Source organism: Protobothrops mucrosquamatus, unplaced genomic scaffold (genome assembly GCF_001527695.2).
Source record: "Protobothrops mucrosquamatus isolate PMUCROS unplaced genomic scaffold, P.Mucros_1.0 scaffold44, whole genome shotgun sequence".
NCBI lineage: Eukaryota > Metazoa > Chordata > Lepidosauria > Squamata > Viperidae > Protobothrops > Protobothrops mucrosquamatus.
In genome coordinates, this window is record NW_015386426.1 from 278,617 (window position 1) to 296,812 (window position 18,196).

The 18,196-nt window shown below is 39.1% G+C and overlaps 1 protein-coding gene across 1 annotated transcript in view; it reads left to right on the top strand.

The window, feature by feature from the left end:
• The window catches only part of MAST2 (microtubule associated serine/threonine kinase 2), a 47,609-nt gene that overhangs the window by 15,984 nt on the left and 13,429 nt on the right, over positions 1 to 18,196 (top strand). Inside the window, exons 8-17 of the mRNA XM_015811527.1 lie at positions 770 to 855; positions 3,084 to 3,292; positions 4,463 to 4,601; positions 6,303 to 6,435; positions 6,785 to 6,950; positions 8,247 to 8,348; positions 9,224 to 9,346; positions 10,946 to 11,055; positions 15,544 to 15,698; positions 17,211 to 17,512. Of these exons, the coding sequence (XP_015667013.1) occupies positions 770 to 855; positions 3,084 to 3,292; positions 4,463 to 4,601; positions 6,303 to 6,435; positions 6,785 to 6,950; positions 8,247 to 8,348; positions 9,224 to 9,346; positions 10,946 to 11,055; positions 15,544 to 15,698; positions 17,211 to 17,512 (1,525 nt within the window). The remainder of the gene's footprint in view (positions 1 to 769; positions 856 to 3,083; positions 3,293 to 4,462; positions 4,602 to 6,302; positions 6,436 to 6,784; positions 6,951 to 8,246; positions 8,349 to 9,223; positions 9,347 to 10,945; positions 11,056 to 15,543; positions 15,699 to 17,210; positions 17,513 to 18,196) is intronic.

Here is an 18,196-nt window from a genome sequence, read left to right on the forward strand (position 1 = left end):
GCTAAGCAGCCATATTTCTGTTTCATAAATAGCAATAGCATTTAGACATATACAACTTCATAGTGCTTTACAGCCCTCTCTAAGCGATTTACAGAGTCAGCATATTGCCCCCAACAATCTGGGTCCTCATTTTACCGACCTCGGAAGGATGGAAGGATGAGTCAACCTTGAGCTGGTGAGGTTCAAACTGCATTCTAACTACTGCATCACTATGGCTCATAAAAAAATCGTGTTAGATTGGAATCTTGAGAAATTATTCTTATTGTCATGCACACACACCATCATATCTTTCTGTAGGGAGTATGACCTTATTTAACACTAAAGTTATTACTGTTCTGGACTCTGTTGACTTCTGAATCAACAGTCATTTAATTTTGCTTAGGTTGAGTCTCAGCCTATTTCCTTAAGGAAGAGGGTTATCTGTGCCTTTTTGAAGAATGGCTGTATCAGCTCCTCCTGCAAGGAGGCATTCATCAGAACAGTTTCCCGTCTACTCCTTCACAGCTCGTACCACCCAGGAGGGCCAGGGATCCAGCCCACAGTAAACCAAGCACTCTGTTCGTTTACTCAGCTCCTTCGGTTCAAATTCCTTCCAATTTTATTATGGAAATTGTCAGGTTAGCAAAAAAGCATGTAGCTTTAGAAGCACAATGAAATCATAATATTTATATTCATTTATACTTCCACAGAAGAATTGGGTTGGTGGTTAATATGCAGTTATGCAATATAAATTAAAAGTGGAATGAAAGGTTTTTTTTGCTATTTTCAGAATCGGGGAGCTACTGTGCAATCCAAGAAAACACCATCAGAAGAGGGGTTTGAAACTATTAAATTGATCAGCAATGGGGCATATGGGTAAGACTAATAAGTTATACTAGCATTTGTTTTTTAAAATGAGGTTTATTTTTTTTATAAAAAATATCTTGATGATGTGGGAATGCAAATATTTGTTTTTTAATATTTTTAAATGGCTGCATTTAAAATTTAAGATTGTATATGCCATTTGTTTTGTAAATTGTAGGAATAAAACTGTGCATTCAGAGCGCTCAGATTCAGGAGGCAACAGTAGCTCCTCCTTCTCTGACCTTTATTTGTATTCCTGTGTTCCCAACAAGAGAAATGGCTGCCTGCCTGAAATGCCAGCACCAACTTCACTTCTGCTGAGGAAATGCTCCTGAGTCACCATGAGGCCATTTCATGGCACTATTGCTGCCTCAGGAGGACTAGGCATCGTGCTAAAATCAGCCTTACCTTGACCGCTAAGCATTGATCATATCCTCCCTCCCAGTAGCCTAGCTCTCACAACCTTGGTTTATTTAGTGAAGTTTTTATAAGGAAGCAATATGGTTTGGATAGTGTAATGAGTGGACCCTAAACTGGAGATGGGTGGGAAGAGAAGCCCTATGGCAGTGGTGGCGAACCTATGGCATGGGTGCCAGAGGCGGCACTCAGAGCCCTCTCTGTGGGCATGAGCGCCATCGCCCCAGTCTTAGGCCTTCAGCTGGGTTTTATAAAACCTTTTCGCTTTAGGCCTCCGCTGCCATATGCAAAAAAAAAAAAAGGTTCAATCAGTCAATTTCAACTTCTCGCGGGAAAAAAAAGATCTTGCAATTGGAATTGATTGATTGAACTTTTTAGTCCCACCCAGTCTGCCGTTACCACGGCAGCCACGCCCACCCAATTGGCCACACCCACCCAATTGGCCACACCTAGCCACTGGGCCACACCCACCCGGCACTCGATGATGCATAAGTGGGTTTTGAGTTGCAGTTTGGGCACTCAGTCTCTTAAAGGTTCACCATCACTGCCCTATGGGCAAACCTCTTATTAAAGTATAAAAAGAAAGGGCCTTCTTGATTGTACATGCTCACATTCCTTGCAAGTTGCAAGGCACTCAGTACCAATACTCACAGACCTCACTGGAGGAATCCCCCAATAAGCCAACTCTCTTGATTTGGGGGAAGGGGTGTATTTAAACTCAAAAGCTGGCTGAATTTCTCTTCTCTTTTTTTCTTTTTCACATCTGATTAAAGCTCTTATCAATACAATATCTTAGGTCAAAATAAAACTACAAATGAAAAAATAGAAATGGAATTGCGAATCTAAAGGCTTCCTCTGAGGCAGCAGGCAACTAAATACTTGCATACCAGTTATCCCCTGATCAAGCAGATGCACCAATCCATCAATGAGTCCAATTGTCAAGCTGCAATTTTTTTTCTTTGTGACTCTCTTACCAACCTCTAATTAGTTAGCTTCAAAATGACTCTCTCGTTGTACCAGTTGCTGCTTCAATTCCTGCTATTTCCCCACAAAGTTCCACCACATGTTGAGCCTAAATCAGTAGCAGCAGGACCATATCTAGAAAATGTTTTGACTCAAGCTGACATCATCCCAAATTAGATGTTCTGTCCAGAGAATTGTTTATATGCAGAATGTTTTGCAAATCCCTAATAAATATGGATGTGCTTCAGATTTGAAGCAGAAAAGATTATTTGGAAGGGATCTGACTCAACCCATTTGATGTACCTGCCAGTTAAAGGAGGCACTGATAGGTTCTGTAGATGCACAGCACCTTTTCTCTTTTAGATTAAATGGCTGCACATCTCTGCCTGAAAATCTCTTTCAAAGAAAGGAAAGCAGCCACTTTTCCCGCCAGAGGAATACTTAGTCAAACAAAAGGATATAAAAAATCTTAATACACGGGGAATTGATAAAAATAAAAAGAACATTTGACTATAGAAGTTATATTTGAAGTAAAAGTTACACATGAATGAAACAGATTCAGTATTTTAAATTTTGTAATGCTAACTTGGTAAATAGCTTTATTTCTAAGAGTCTTTTATTCTTTCTTGTTTTCTATTTTCATTCACTTGAATCCAACATAAAATTCTATCCGTCACAATTAAAAAAAAAACTTTAAAATTGAAGAACAGCCTGGAGAACAAAGGCAAATTACTTGGTGCTAATTAATCCTGTCCATTTTGTGAGTTCTTACTTAGCTTTATGAATTGATCAGTCAGGTGAAACTTCAGATGTATTCTTTCTAATCCCTTATAAAACATATTGTTCATGTGTTATCATAGTGCGGTGTTCTTGGTGCGCCACAGGAATACACGTCAACGTTTTGCAATGAAGAAGATTAATAAGCAGAACCTTATTTTAAGGAACCAAATTCAGCAAGCTTTTGTGGAGAGGGATATCCTAACTTTTGCAGAAAATCCTTTTGTGGTCAGCATGTTTTGCTCCTTTGAAACCAAGCGGCATCTTTGCATGGTCATGGAGTATGTGGAAGGTATCCAGAATTTATCCAGACATTATAGTAAATGTATTAATCAAAATGGTTTTCATTAGGAAGAGAGAGATTAAATATGACGATTCAGTTAGGTGCTAGGATACTTTCATTATTTTTCTCAGTCTAGGATTTGTTTCACATCTTTCAAAATAGAATGACTATATTGTGCTATAAAACTTGCTCTGTTCTACCACATTTCAGCAATATATGCCATATCTGTATATTTGTCCATCACTTTATTCTGAATGAAAGAGATCTTACCAACAGAGTTGGTATTTACCAACAGCAGCCAAAGCAATACGGCTGGATCTAGAATGAGCTAATTGATCCAAAAGAGGAAACAGGCACCAAATACTTCCACTGATTTTTCCTAATTCATCACCACCAAATTATATTCCTATCTGCCTCACATTTCCCTGGTCTTCCTCCATATCAATATCTGTTTAGCATTGTATGGAAGAGTAGACAGAAATATCCTATTTTTTGCTCCTTTCTATATTAATGTAACATTCCTCAGTTATGAACGCCTTTTGAGAATGAATTTAGAAACTGATCTGTTATTTCAAAGATAATGCATTGGACTAAAATTTTGGCCAAACGTTTGGTCCAATAAAATAACTTCTAAAATTCCTGGTCTAGTTTTAGTTTTTCTTTTGATTAGACACAGATAAAGATATACTGTATGTAACAGTGGTGGGGAACCTATGGCGCGGGTGCCAGAGGCGGCACTCAGAGTCCTCTCTGTGGGCACGCGTGCCGTCGCCCCAGTCCTAGGCCTTCAGCTGGGTTTTATAAAACCGTTTCGCTTTAGGCCTCCGCTGCTGTGTGCAAAAAAAAAAAAAAGGTTCAATCAATCAGTCAATTTCAACTTCTCGCGGAAAAAAAAGATCTTGCAAAGTTGGAATTGATTGATTGAACTTTTTAGCCCCACCCAGTCTGCTGTTACCACTGCAGCCATGCCCACCCAATGGGTTACACCCACCCAATTGGCCACACCCAGCCGATGGGCCACACCCACCCGGCACCCAACGATGCATAAGTGGGTTTTGGGTTGCAGTTTGGGCACTCTGTCTCTAAAAGGTTCGCCATCACTGGTATATAACATGATATACTGTCAGCTTTGTATAGTCTGATAATGAACATAGAAATTATGTTTTTATTGTGATCTAGGAGGGGATTGTGCAACTCTTTTGAAGAACATTGGAGCATTGCCTGTAGATATGGCAAGAATGTATTTTGCAGAAACGGTACTGGCACTAGAATACCTTCACAATTATGGAATTGTCCACCGTGATCTAAAACCTGACAAGTATGCTTTTAACTTCTCGTGTTTGTACTTGCAGTTGCACCTGTTCATTCTAAAAATATCTATAGCAACAACTTGTACTATTTTCTCTCCTCTGGAGGGGCAACTTTTCATTTTAATATTTATTCTTGAATTGCTTCTTGACAAATATCCAATTGTGATTATCTCGATAAAATTTATTGAATAACTATTCTTTCATTAATCATGTCCTAAATTTAAAGGGAGGCATTTCAACAATAGGAAGGCTTTGATTGTCCTTGTACAAGGACACTGCATTTAATACCCAGTAAAACTGCAAGGTGAACAAGCCTATAATTTTTATCTTTTTATACACATGTACTTGGTTCAAATGTTTAATGTGTGAGACTGTAAAGATAGAATTTAAATTAGATACATCTAGTAAGAATTCAAACTTTCTGGAAGAAAGCAATGAAAAATCGTTCTATAACACTGGCAAGAAATTTAGCTAGATGCAGTCATCAGAAATCAATTCAAGGGCATTTTAAAACAAAACCTCATTGATTTAAATTATTTTTTAAAAAGCATTACTAAGTTTGGGTCCAATTCAGTGTCTTTATGTAAAATTACTCAAATTTCTCAAATTAGACCCTGATTTTTTTTCTTTAAAGTGTTATTCAGCAGGTAATTCCTTTTATGGCAAGGCTTATGTATATAAATAGTGACAGTTTAAGGTATAAATGGGGAAATGCATGTCAAAAGTCATATTCCAGTGAAAATAATTTCATAGGCGATGTACTGATAATAGAAAGTAATAGAATTGTCAGTAACCATGGCCAAAAACAAACTTGGGCTAGGACATAGCTAATTCTGGCTTTCTTTCATTTTTGTTTTTTTCTTTCTCCTTGTTGAAATATCTCATCACCCAGGAGGCAGACAGACCAGAAAGAAAGAAAGAAAGCTTCCTTGAACAGGATATATGGTTGGAGGCATAGCTGAATGGGAATATTTTGTGCTTTTTTAGTCACTCTTATCTAAATTGTTGCCATTGTCCAATGAGAGCTTTCTAAGCTTAATTCCCCTGGGAGGCAGGTAGCATAGATGACTTCATAATCACTAGCATGCAAAATGCATAGAAATCTACATTTCAAATGTTACTGAATGTTTACTGCATTGAAATAATCCTTTAAGGTTTTCAGTATATTCTTATGTAAGACATTTTCTACAGTAATGAGATATTAAAGTTACAGGTAGTTCTCGACTTATGACCATTCATTTAGTGGTTTTCAACAGCAACTTAAAAAAAAGGCCTTATAACTGGTTTTCACGCTTACGGTCATTGCAGCATCCCCATGGTCACATGATTGAAATTCAGGCACTTGGCAACTGGCATGGATTTGTGATAGTTGCACTGTCATATGATCACCATTTGTAACCTTTCCAGCAGGCTTCCGACAAGCAAAGTCAGTGGGGGAAGCCAGATTCACTTAACAACTGCATGATTCACGTAACAATTTCAGTGATTCCCTTCACAACTCTAGCAAAAAGGTTGTAAAATGGGGCAAACCTCATCTAAAAACTGCCTTGTTTAGCAACATAAATTTTGGGCTCAATTTGTGGTCATACGCTGAGGACTGCCTGTGTAATATTTGTTAGAAGGCGTTGATAAATAATAGCATGGTATTGTGGCATGATTAAATGTTCATAGATGGCATTATAATACTAATCTGTATTCCCCTTTTTCAGTCTTCTCATAACCTCAATGGGTCACGTCAAATTGACTGATTTTGGCCTCTCCAAAATTGGCTTAATGAGTTTGACAACTAATCTGTATGAAGGTCATATTGAGAAAGATGCCAGAGAATTCTTGGATAAGCAAGTAAGCCAAAATTACAGTTTTGAAATTACTATGCATATCTGCATATATTAATTTTTAAAAACTGCCTGAAGCAAATATGTTCAACATAAGTTTTATATCTTGACCCAGAAACAGCACAGTAAAATTGAAATTTTAACTCCTTTAAGAATAGCAGTGAAAAATTCTGTTCAGTTTGGACAGATTTAAATTAATCATATCTCAAATGTTTTTGTGCCAGTATTTAATTAAAAATATTTACATTTTTTGTAATGAATAATGAACCTGTTTCACATTGTTTAAACATGGTTTACATATAATTTTATTGTTTGAGTTTCTTCATCCTGTGAACATTTTTTTATTTTCTTTTCAGGTATGTGGGACTCCAGAATACATTGCGCCTGAAGTAATATTGCGACAAGGTTATGGAAAGCCTGTGGACTGGTGGGCCATGGGAATAATCTTGTATGAATTTCTAGTTGGTTGTGTTCCTTTTTTTGGAGACACCCCAGAAGAGTTATTTGGGCAAGTTATCAGTGGTAGGTATCCAACTTTTATAAGTATTAAAGGCCTGAGATAATATACAATTGTATTACAAAAAAATATTAACCTAGTTGATAGCTAAATATCCATATCACCTGCAGTATATTCAGTAGCGCTGTGCATACTGTACTTCAGAAATGATTCAGAAGTGCTTCAGACCTCTGAGGGCAGCATATTTAGCTATTCATTAAAGCATTCTATCTTTTTCGGATTTCCATATGAGCCTGAAAAATGTTACTGCTGCTTTATGGAATTTCAGATTTGAACTTAATACAATTCTTAAAGTAGCAATGAAAACCAGTTTGGTATAGTGATCACATCACCAGTCTAGAAACTTGGAAACATGAGTCTTAGGCACAAAGACAGCTGAATGACCTTAGGTTAGTTCCTTTCTTCCCCTCCCCCCACCCTCTCCCTCCCTCTCCCTCTTTCTCCCCTCTCTCTTTCCCCCTCCCCCACCGAAGGAGGCAGTGGCAAACCATTTCTGAAATCTTCCCTGCCAGGTTCCCCTTATGTCCAGGCAGTCACCAAGTCAGCATTGACTTGAAGGCACAAAATAAAATAAAGCGGCAATGCTTTTTTTCTTTTTGTCCCAGGGAAAGGATCTAAACCAGGGGTGTCGAACTGCCAGCCCACGGGCCGGATGCATCATGCCAAAACCGCACCCACCCCATTGCTGGCAATGGAAAAAAAGTCATGATACTTTGCAACACGTCACATGATGTTGCGAGTTTGACACCCTTGATCTAAACTGTTTCTTTCAGGCATGCCCTTTCCAAGTATTGACTGTCCTTAAACCAACTATTTAAACTATATATCTGTATATGCAATATATTTAATATTATAGCATGTATTTAATCCAACAGTGGTTGAAAAAATAGATAATTATTTTATCTGTACCTGGAGAATGCCTTTCATAATATCAGTTTAATTTGCTTCTGCATATCATCTGGTACATCTCTCATCAAGAGATTCTCCTGACATTGAAGACAGAGTTGTTAGTAGGACAGGAGATGAAAGCAGCATTGGGCTGTTGCAGTATAAGTTCTGCTCTTTTTTTATACATGTCATGATATTTTGCAAACATATGAAAGGGATGAAGGCACTACCTGGCTTTCATCATTTTGACCCAATGATCAGATCCCTCGGACACTTTTAACTGAAGATTGCTGTTGGTGGTGGTGGGGGCTTATATCTGAGGGAGGAGAAGTTGAGGGGCATGAGACATGAAAACACTATTCTATGCATAGAATCCTGTGCAGAATGTAATCCTGTCAATCTAATTTCTGCAGATGAAATTGTCTGGCCAGAAGGAGATGAAGCTTTACCACTAGATGCCCAGGACTTGATTGGTAAACTCCTACGACAAAACCCTTTGGAAAGACTGGGAACAGGTGCTTCATATTTATAAAAATGATTTTAGATTGACATGTAAATTTTTATTTTTTCATACTTAATATTAGGTTAGATGCCATTTTGGGTATACATATATGCCACTTCTATGCCATTTTGTCCATTTAGAGCAGGGTTGTCAAACTGCTGGCCCGCGGGCCGGATGCATCATAGCGAAACGGCGCCCACCCCATTGCCGGCAATGGCAAAAAAGTCACGATAAGTTGCGACACGTCACGTGACGTTGTGAGTTTGACACCCCTGATTTAGAGTAAAATAGCCAAAAAAAGTGTAAATTAGTTCCATAATACAAAAATATAATTTTATATGTAATCTTAGTGCTTGTTGCTTGCAGTTTTCTAACTTAGTACAGTTAATGTATTGGTGGGTCTTGTAACAAAGTTTATTTTGTTCTAGTAGAGATTAATATTGGCCAATATTTAAACATTCCTTTAAAAATGCATCTGCTGACAAATAACTAGACAGGTTCCAGTATTTCTATCCAGTGTTCCACATACTTCCATCAGCAACAGTATTAAAATATTTTGCATTCTGCTTTGATAGTTGTTCAGAACTTATGAGATTGAACATAGATTCTCATTCCTCATAATAATAAAAAATGTATAAAAAACTAACATACAATTTAAAAATTGCATATACCTGCATGCAAAATCCCCTTATTCCTTCCTTTATGGTTAAGTAATTCAGACGTATTTGAATTTATGTTATTACAACATCACCAATTTATCTCTTGTCATTATTTTGGAGAAGAAAGTGAGTGTAACATGTCTCTACTGAGCTCTGATTTTTGTTCAGATTTTAGATGAACTGTACTTGCTACTATATGAAGAACTCCTCACAACTGTTGTCATTACAGGTAGTGCTTTTGAAGTGAAACAACACAGTTTCTTCAAAGACTTAGACTGGAATGGATTACTACGGCAAAAAGCAGAATTTATCCCACAATTAGAGTCAGAAGATGATACTAGTTATTTTGACAGTAAGGAAAAATGATCAGAGATTATAATTATTTTAGCATTTTGCTTATGTTTTCATAAATATAGGAAACGCACAAGCCTATTTTTGAAAATGGACCTAAAATAGATTTGAATTTCATAGTGTCCATTTAGCCATATATAATTCTAATTGTTCCTTTAGATATCCCATGTTAAAAGATTAATTGTGTCTGGGAACTAAATATCAATATTTTTTAAGTAGAGAGCTTGCTCTGTGCAGATAGATTTCCTACATATGCTTGAATCCTGTGCAAAGAAGATGATATATTCTCTTTCTCTTTCTTTCTCTTTCTTTCTCTTTCTCTCTTTTTTTCTCTCTCTCTCCCACTCCCACTCTTCAATATTGTTTGCCATAAGAGATGGGTGGCTAGGTTTAAGTCAAGAATGGACAACTTACAGTCGTCCAGATTTTGCTAAAGAAAATTTCCTACTGGCTGTAGTCAATATGGATAGCGTTGAAGGATGATAAAACTTGCAGTCCAGTATATAGCCTCCATTTAGAGGGCTCTATACATTGTTCTCCTTTTCCTTAGCTAATGCGAATTCAGAAAACAATTTACCAGTAGTCCTTGATTTACAACAGTTCTTAGTGACCGTTCAAAGTTACAACGGCACTGAAAAAAGTGACTTATGATCGTTTTTCATACTTACAACCATTGCAGAATCCTCATGATCATGTGATCAAAATTCAGTTGCTTGGCAATTGGTTCATATTTATGACTGTTGCAGTGTCCCAGGGTCATGTGATCAACTTTTGTGACCTGACAAGCAAAGTCAATGGGGAAGCCAGAATCACTTAAGAACCAGGATACTAACTTAACAACTGCAATGATTCACTTAACAACTGTGACAAGAAAAGTCATAAAAGGGGCAAAATTCACTTAACAAATGTCTCATTTAGCAACATAAATTTTGGGCTAAATTGTGGTCGTAAATTGAGGACTATCTATATTCTGTTTGGCTTGATTTGCTTTATTCAGCAGATCATACTGAGTTAAACAACCTCATGAAGCTTTTATAGTTAATCAGGTAGTCTTTGGTTAATAATGACTTGTTCAGCAACTGTTAAAAGTTATGACAGCACTGAATGAGTGGTACTTACAACTAGTCCTTGAAATTCTGGCCTTACGTGATCTGAAGTTATCTAATCACGATCAGGGTGCTTGGTAATTGGCTTGCATTTAACAATGTTTGCAGCATCCTGTGGTCACATGATCACCATTTGAAACCTTCCCTGCCAGCTTCCCACTAGCAAGTTAAGGGGGAAGCTGGCAGGGAAAGTTTCAAATAATTCCTGTAACTTGCTCCCACACCTGCTGCTTTTTCTCCTGAGGATCTTGTACTTCTCCCCAGGATCTTGTATTCTGTAGTGTGTGCCTGCTTGCACCCACTGCACATGCCTGTGTGCCTGTGCACCCTCCCACCCTCTGTAGCAGCAACACCCTGGCATGATCATGCCATACTATGGCAGCCACCTGTGCACCTTCCTGCACTACATTTGCTTCTAAGTGCAGAAAATACTAATACGCTAGGCTTTCTCCTTGTGCAAATACTTGAGCTCAAATCTGTTTTCTTGTTTGCAGCTCGTACTGAGCGATATCAACACTTAGATTCTGAGGAGGAGGAAGACACAAATGATGATGATCATATGAAAATTAGACAGTTTTCCTCATGTTCACCTAGATTTAGCAAGGTATGAGGTGTTCCTGAATACATGGGTTTTGAAAATTCTGATGAAAACAATTTGAAAAACTCTCTGTAGTATGCTGGGAGCTCAACTTTTCAAAAGTAGGTCACCAATATGTACAATAGTGGGCTCTTTATGGAAAGGATTTGTGTCTCAAGTTATATGCCACAGTTATATATGCCACACTTTCCAAACTCCCCACAGTTGTGTTCTGGAGCACTACATCAAATTCACAGGGAATGGGAGGACTCATTGCAGCCAGGTGGGCGTGACTGAGTAGGCGTGGCCATCTGACTGCCACCAGGTGGACGTGGGTGAGTGGGCGTGACTGGATCGACACGAAGGATTAGATGCAGCCCATTTGGGGCGGATGACTCGGGGCGGGTGAGTGGGCATGGCCAAGTGGACGCAATCACGTCAGTGTGGCTGGCTAGGGTAGGTGTGGCCAAGTAGGCGCAGAACAAGTCACCGTGGGCAGCTGGAGATGGAGCCAACTTGGCACCCCACCAAAACAAAAATCACCCAGGGACATGCTGGCAAATAGGAAGCAGGGAAGCGAAAAAATTTGAAAGGCAAAGGGTGGGTTTCCCCTCCCCCTTTAGAGAAATGCTCCTTCCTGAGCAGAGATTGAATCTATCTCTGGCAGGGAAGGGAGGGGCTGGATCCCCCCCCACAATTTGGTGAAACGGAGCATTTTTTCTTGCTGCTTTTTGAGCAGAGACTTCTCTGCTATGTTTGGGGGGGCTAGTTCACTACATGGAGCATGTGAGGATGATCAGCACTGGATGCAACTTCTACATTTCTTCAGAGTTATAAATCCAGATATCTCACTGAAGCAAGGAAGGGATTCATCATTCTCTATTTGGTCAAATCCACAGAAATGGGGAAGGGGAGGGTGGAAATGGAGGAGAAGGAGGGAGATCATCAAAAGGAGGGCGGATAACAGAGATAACAGAGCAAAAATGCTCTGTTTCACCAAATTGTAGGGGGGGGATCCAACCTCTCCCTTCCCTGCCAGAGATAGCAATCTCTGCTCAGGAAGCAGCAAGAAAAAAGGAGCATTTCTTTAAAGGGGGAGGGGGAGACCCACCCTTTGCCTTTCAAATTTGCCACTTCCGAACTTGGCAACGCCCACCCAGCGCCCCCTAGCCAGCCACACCGACATGATTGCATCCACTTGGCCACGCCCACCCACCTGCCCCAAGTCATCTGCCCCGAGTCATCCGTCCTGAATGGGCTGCACCTAATCCTTCGCATCGACCCAGCCACGCCCACTCACCACGCCCACCTGGCAGCCCTCAGATGGCCACGCCTACCCAGTCACGCCCACCTGGCTGCAGTGAGTCGTCATAGACCCAAATTCACAAGGGTACCATGGGATATTTTGAATTTTTATGATGTCATATCTTTGCAGAGTTCAGTTTTCAGCAATCTTAAAATAGAAAATGAATATTGATATCAGGATATTATGAAAGATTCTAAATATGTATTTGATAACATAGAAGGTACATAAGTGACTTGTTCATGGAACACAAATTTTGAAATTCAGTTTAATAAGTATTCCTTGCATTCAGTAATTTAAGCGGCATACTCTCGTTGATCACCATTAGAAACTGCAGATGCAACTGAAATTATTTATTTACACACACACACACCACACTGACTATTTTTCTTTTGTTACATACAGTATATGTGTTAGTAGATACTTTACAGTCTTAAAGAATATTGTGAGAACATTAAGATTGATATTAACTGGAAAGGAGTTTTTTGTGAGGAAGCAGAGAGAATAAAGTGGAAACTAAACCAGTATCTTTAAGGGATGTGATGCTGGCATGCTTATATTTTACACTTTGAAGAATAATACTGTATTCAAAGTGGGTGGCATGGAAGGCTCATTTGAAAGTCTTGTCTGACAATTGGGCCAGATAATTTATTAATAACTACCCTGTGATGTTGTGAATTTTTTATAATGATATTTTCATCAGTTTGATATGCAAATCAGATTCTCAGTTGAGTTCAGTCCTAGAAACATGAATTTCTTTTCTCCTTCCAATTAACTCTTCGGTGATTTAAAATATCAGTGTAAAACCACTGAGGCATGATTAAAAACGCACAGTGGTCAGTTGGGGGTATAATTTCTCTTTGAAATACCTCTTTGGGTTAGGCTTATTACTGTGGGATTTTGGGGGGAAGTAGATTAACTATGGATCTTGAAATGTTACCAGCTGACTTATTTTCAGCATTAAACAGATAAAGTATTGCTTTCCAAAATGTCTGTTTCAAATGTTGTTTGAGCTGTTTTAAAAAGGATTTTAGGGAGCACCAGTACAAGAAAATATATTTTTAATCCAATAAATTATTACATATTTAATTATGTATGTGTGTGGTATATGTGTGTGTATGTATGTAGAAATAAATATAAATAAAATATATTAGTACTGTTCACTCTGAGAAGGTTTGGGGTTCCATTATCTTTTTATTCTTTTTCATGCCTATATGGGTTAAGTGTTTGCACAGAGCTCCATTCTGAATTTCTTAAAGCATACAGTATTGTTAATAAAAGCTCTGCTCCTGAAAGGTCCATCAAATGCCTACTTTTTATTTTTTTATAGTGTTAGCACATTCATCCCTGAGATTTTGCTTAATAGAAATGATTTTTCCTTCCTAATTCAATTTATTTTATTTATTCTTCTGTTGATTCTTCTTCAAGATTCCCAACAGTTCTCAGGCCATCAGTGTCCTCTTGTAGGCATCTGACTGTCAATCAGAAGGACTCCATTTTGCGTGTTTCCCCCTGGATGGGTATAAATTATGCCCTATTTGCCTTGGTGAAGGTTACACAGCAGACATTTGTAAATATTACATTTATTAAATGCGCACATAATAGTTCTTTTAGTTTGCAGTTCTCTGTCTGGGAGCATGCTTGTTTCCCCAAAGTTTCTACTGTATTCCAAATAGCGTCTGGGAACAATGTTAACTCTTTGGGAGACTGATTGAATTTTCTGTTGCCCGTGAGGAAACCCTATGATTTTTACTTTTATCAAGGGTACCTCTCCATCTTGCCAACAACTAAACATCTGTGGTGACATTCCATCATTTTTTGTGGAAGTAGATATCCCCATTTCTGTTTCACATGTCAGAGAAGGTCAGGACATTCCTAGGCTAGTAGAGGCTAACTTGATAGGCTCTTGTCAATGCAAGAGCAAGAATGCAGATGGTGATGATGATTTACATTTGTACACTGCCTGACTCTCAACAATTCTGTAAATCTAAATAGCATCCATTATCAGTGAAAGCTGTGAAGGTAAGATATAAGAGGAAATTCAGATTTCCTTTTCTGAGGAGGTGTTGCTTCAAGAGAGTACAAATAGTTTGAAAGTTGTTTGGGTATAACTTTTGAATTATCATGTCCACTAACAGTTCTCTCTGTGTTAATGTCAAAATCTTTTGAGCCAAGGATACCATTCCGAATGCATCGTCTCCCATTGAAAATAACCTTTCTAACAACGGTGTTGTTGGTCTTTAGAGGTTCCTTATAATGAGATCCTGCTTTTCTTATTTTTCATAGGGTCAAGGTAATCATATGCCCAGATATTTCCTTCCTTCTGAAGTCAGTCTTAACCCTTTTCTTGGATCGAGGCATTGTTTTGCCTCCCCCCCCCCATAATCTCTAAACACCATCACTTCATTCTTTGGAAGTTAGTTGTGTTTTCTCTCTTTACTTCCACTGTTAAACTTCATTCCTCCAGGACCAATGTTTCTTCCTAATCTTCCAAGGTCCATTTTAAGAATGTGGTTTTATTTGTAATGGTGGTTCTTTGAATGGTCATCTGTGAGTCGGGTAGGCAACCTCGGCTCTTTTATGACTCATGGACTTCAACTCCGACTCAGGAATTCTGGGAGTTGAAGTCCATGAGTCATAAAAGAGCCGAGGTTGCCTACCCCTGGTCTACACTGTCCCCCATCCCATTGTGCTTGGTCTCAAATAACTCACTGTTCCTTCAGAATCTCCATGTTGATCTTTGGAATTGAACGGATATAGTGGCATCTGTGCCTAATTTTACTATACCTGGGGGAGGGTATTGATTGCTGTGCTTTAAACAATTCTGTAAACTTTAGAATCGTTTGAATAGCATTTTTCACGGGCATACAGTTTTATGTGTCTTAAATTCTCAGATTTCTTCAATTCTGGAGAATATAATTACAGATAAGTAACGGTAGCTAATCAAAAGACATAACCAAATTCAGTCCCAAAGGTGCTTTTTCAAGAGGCAACTGGACTTTCTTTTTTCTTTTTTCTTTGAAGATGTCTCGCTTCTTGGATGAGAAGCGAAACATCTTCAGATAAAAACAAGAAAGTCCAGTTGCCTCTTAAAAAAGTACCTTTGGGACAACCATGGCCTGGATGACTGAGAATCTCCATGGACATCCAAATTCAGTATTTAAGCTCTGAATCATTTGGTTTGCTGATCAACAGTTACATTGTACCTGTAGGTATATAGCAGCATGGAACGTCTTTCCATCCATGAAGAGAGAAAAACGCCACCACCCACCAAACGGAGCTTCAGTGAAGAAAAGGATGACAGACATGATAGCTTTGTGGGCTTGAAGAGTCGAGACCGCAGCTGGGTGATTGGATCCCCTGAAATGTGAGTTTGTGTGAATATATTTTAACTGTTCTACTTATCTTTTTGGGAAAGGGATACTTTTTGGAGGGAGAAAAAAAGCCATGTATGAATAGGTGCATTTAGCAATATATTTTAATTCACATGCTATAAAGCAGCCCATAATTTATATCACAATAAACAAAAATAGTATCTTCTGCTATTAAAATTCACCTTCATTAAAATCTTTACAAAAATCTAAAAACGTGGGTCATAGTGCAGCATCTGTTGGTTTCATTGCATGACTTCATTCCACCAGCTTAGCCGGGTGGCCTCAAATGTGATCCTAAGTCCAAGATAGTTGGTCAACCTTGGTACAGCACAAATACAGCCATTTAAGGCACAGTGCAGCAGAATTTAGAAAAGTGAAATGTCAGCGATCTATTATTTGTTATATTGAACATGCTTCCTTTAATAGAATTCAGAAGATCAGTAGTTTAACAATATTTCAAGCTACAATTCTTTATATTGTTTGCAGAAAGAATCTTAAAAGCGTTTAAGGCATTTAGACTCATTTTTCCATCCAGAGCCAGTATGCCATTGGTCATCGTCAAGGGCATTACACATTTCTTAAATCCCAGTGAAATCAGAATTCAGTATGCAATTTTAGTAAAACATTTAATTTGGCTTTATGGAAAAAGAGGGAGACAGGGATGAGATTAATTCGTAGAATTAGAATTTCTAATTTCTCAGTTATGGACTTATAGAGACCATCTTGTTCAATATCCTGCTCAAGCAAGAGCATCTGCAACAGCATCTGTGTCTTAAGCAAGGACCCAAATACTAGATTCCCCTGAGGCACAGAGCTCACTGGGTGACTTTGGACAAATAACTCACTCTCCATATAGACTATTTTATAGAGCTGTTAATTAAGGAAACTTCCCTTCATAAGCTGCTTTCCTGTAAAATGGGTCCCCAACTCATGGATCATGGTCTATTTGAAATTGGGATGTGTGAGTGGCTAGCCGGAGCATGCACATGCAGCTCAACTTGTATGAGTGACGGGTTGGCGGGCACTCATGCACATGCATGGTGGGCTGGCGGACACTTGTACACATGTGCGGTGGACCGGTGGGTGCTTGTGTATGTCTATGTGCAGTGGACTGGTGGGCAGTCACACCGGCTACCACTCACACAAGTTGACCTGTGTGTGTGCATGCTGGCTTGCCACTCACACAAGGGCTGTGTGCGTGCATACCGGCCCACCACTCATGCGGCCCAGTTCCCCTCTTCCCTGGCCAGGCAGCCAAGCTGCAAAAGTTGGGGACCGCTACTGTAAAAAATAGTCAAGATATAAATGTAATAAATAGTTAAATAAAATTAAAGTTCAGTCTGATTTTTTTCCTTGTCCTTACTTTCTTTCTTCATTTATTAATCCAACTTAATTACCTTTGCCTGATTTCAGTATTTCAGTATTACCACCATTAATGAATTTAGGTTAAAACCCTGTTGTGTGCAAACTGAGTGATGGCAATGTGTTTTGTCGTTTTCTTTCAGACTGCGTAAACATATCTCAGTGTCCGAATCCTCTCATACAGAGAGTGACTCCAGCCCACCCTTAACTGTCCGGCGGCATTGTTCTGGGTTTCTTGAAATGCCTCGTTTTGCCATTTCAGCTGAGGAAGAAGGAAAAAAGAAACAGCTGGATGGGACACCTTTGCCTCTGACACAACCTCGGGAATGTCTTCCTTATCTAATTCCAGAGCAGTCTATAAAAAGAGAAGTCCAACTGGGTGATAACGATGGACTAAAAACTCCTTCTTCAACTGTCAGTAGTATGAGTAGCTCAACGTTTACAGGTATATGGGACTGGCAGCATTGTCTGTAATTCTTGGCCTGTGAGCATAATCTGGCCTGTCAGGTTAGACCAGGCTGGTGCAACCAAACATACAGGTATAGTATAGGGGGTACCTTGCTCAATAGTAGTAACTGTGAGAGGGACCTCGGAGTCCTAGTGGACAATCACTTAAATATGAGCCAGCAATGTGTTGCAGCTGCCAAAAAGGCCAACACAGTGCTGGGTTGCATTAACAGAGGGATAGAATCAAGATCACATGAAGTATTAATACCACTTTACAATGCCTTGGTAAGGCCACACTTGGAATACTGCATCCAGTTTTGGTCACCACGATGTAAAAAAGATGTTGAGACTCTAGAAAGAGTACAGAGAAGAGCAACAAAGATGATTAGGGGACTGGAGGCCAAAGCATATAAGGAAAGACTGCTGGAATTGGGTATGTCTAGTTTAATGAAGAGAAGGACGAGGGGGGACATGATAGCAGTATTCCAATATCTCAGGGGCTGCCACAAAGAAGAGGGAGTCAAGCTATTTTCCAAGGCGCCTGAAGGCAGGACAAGAAGCAACGGGTGGAAACTAATCAAGGAGAGAAGCAACCTAGAACTAAGGAGAAACTTCCTGACAGTTAGAACAATTAACCAGTGGAACAACCTGCCTCCAGAAGCGGTGAATGCTCCAACACTGG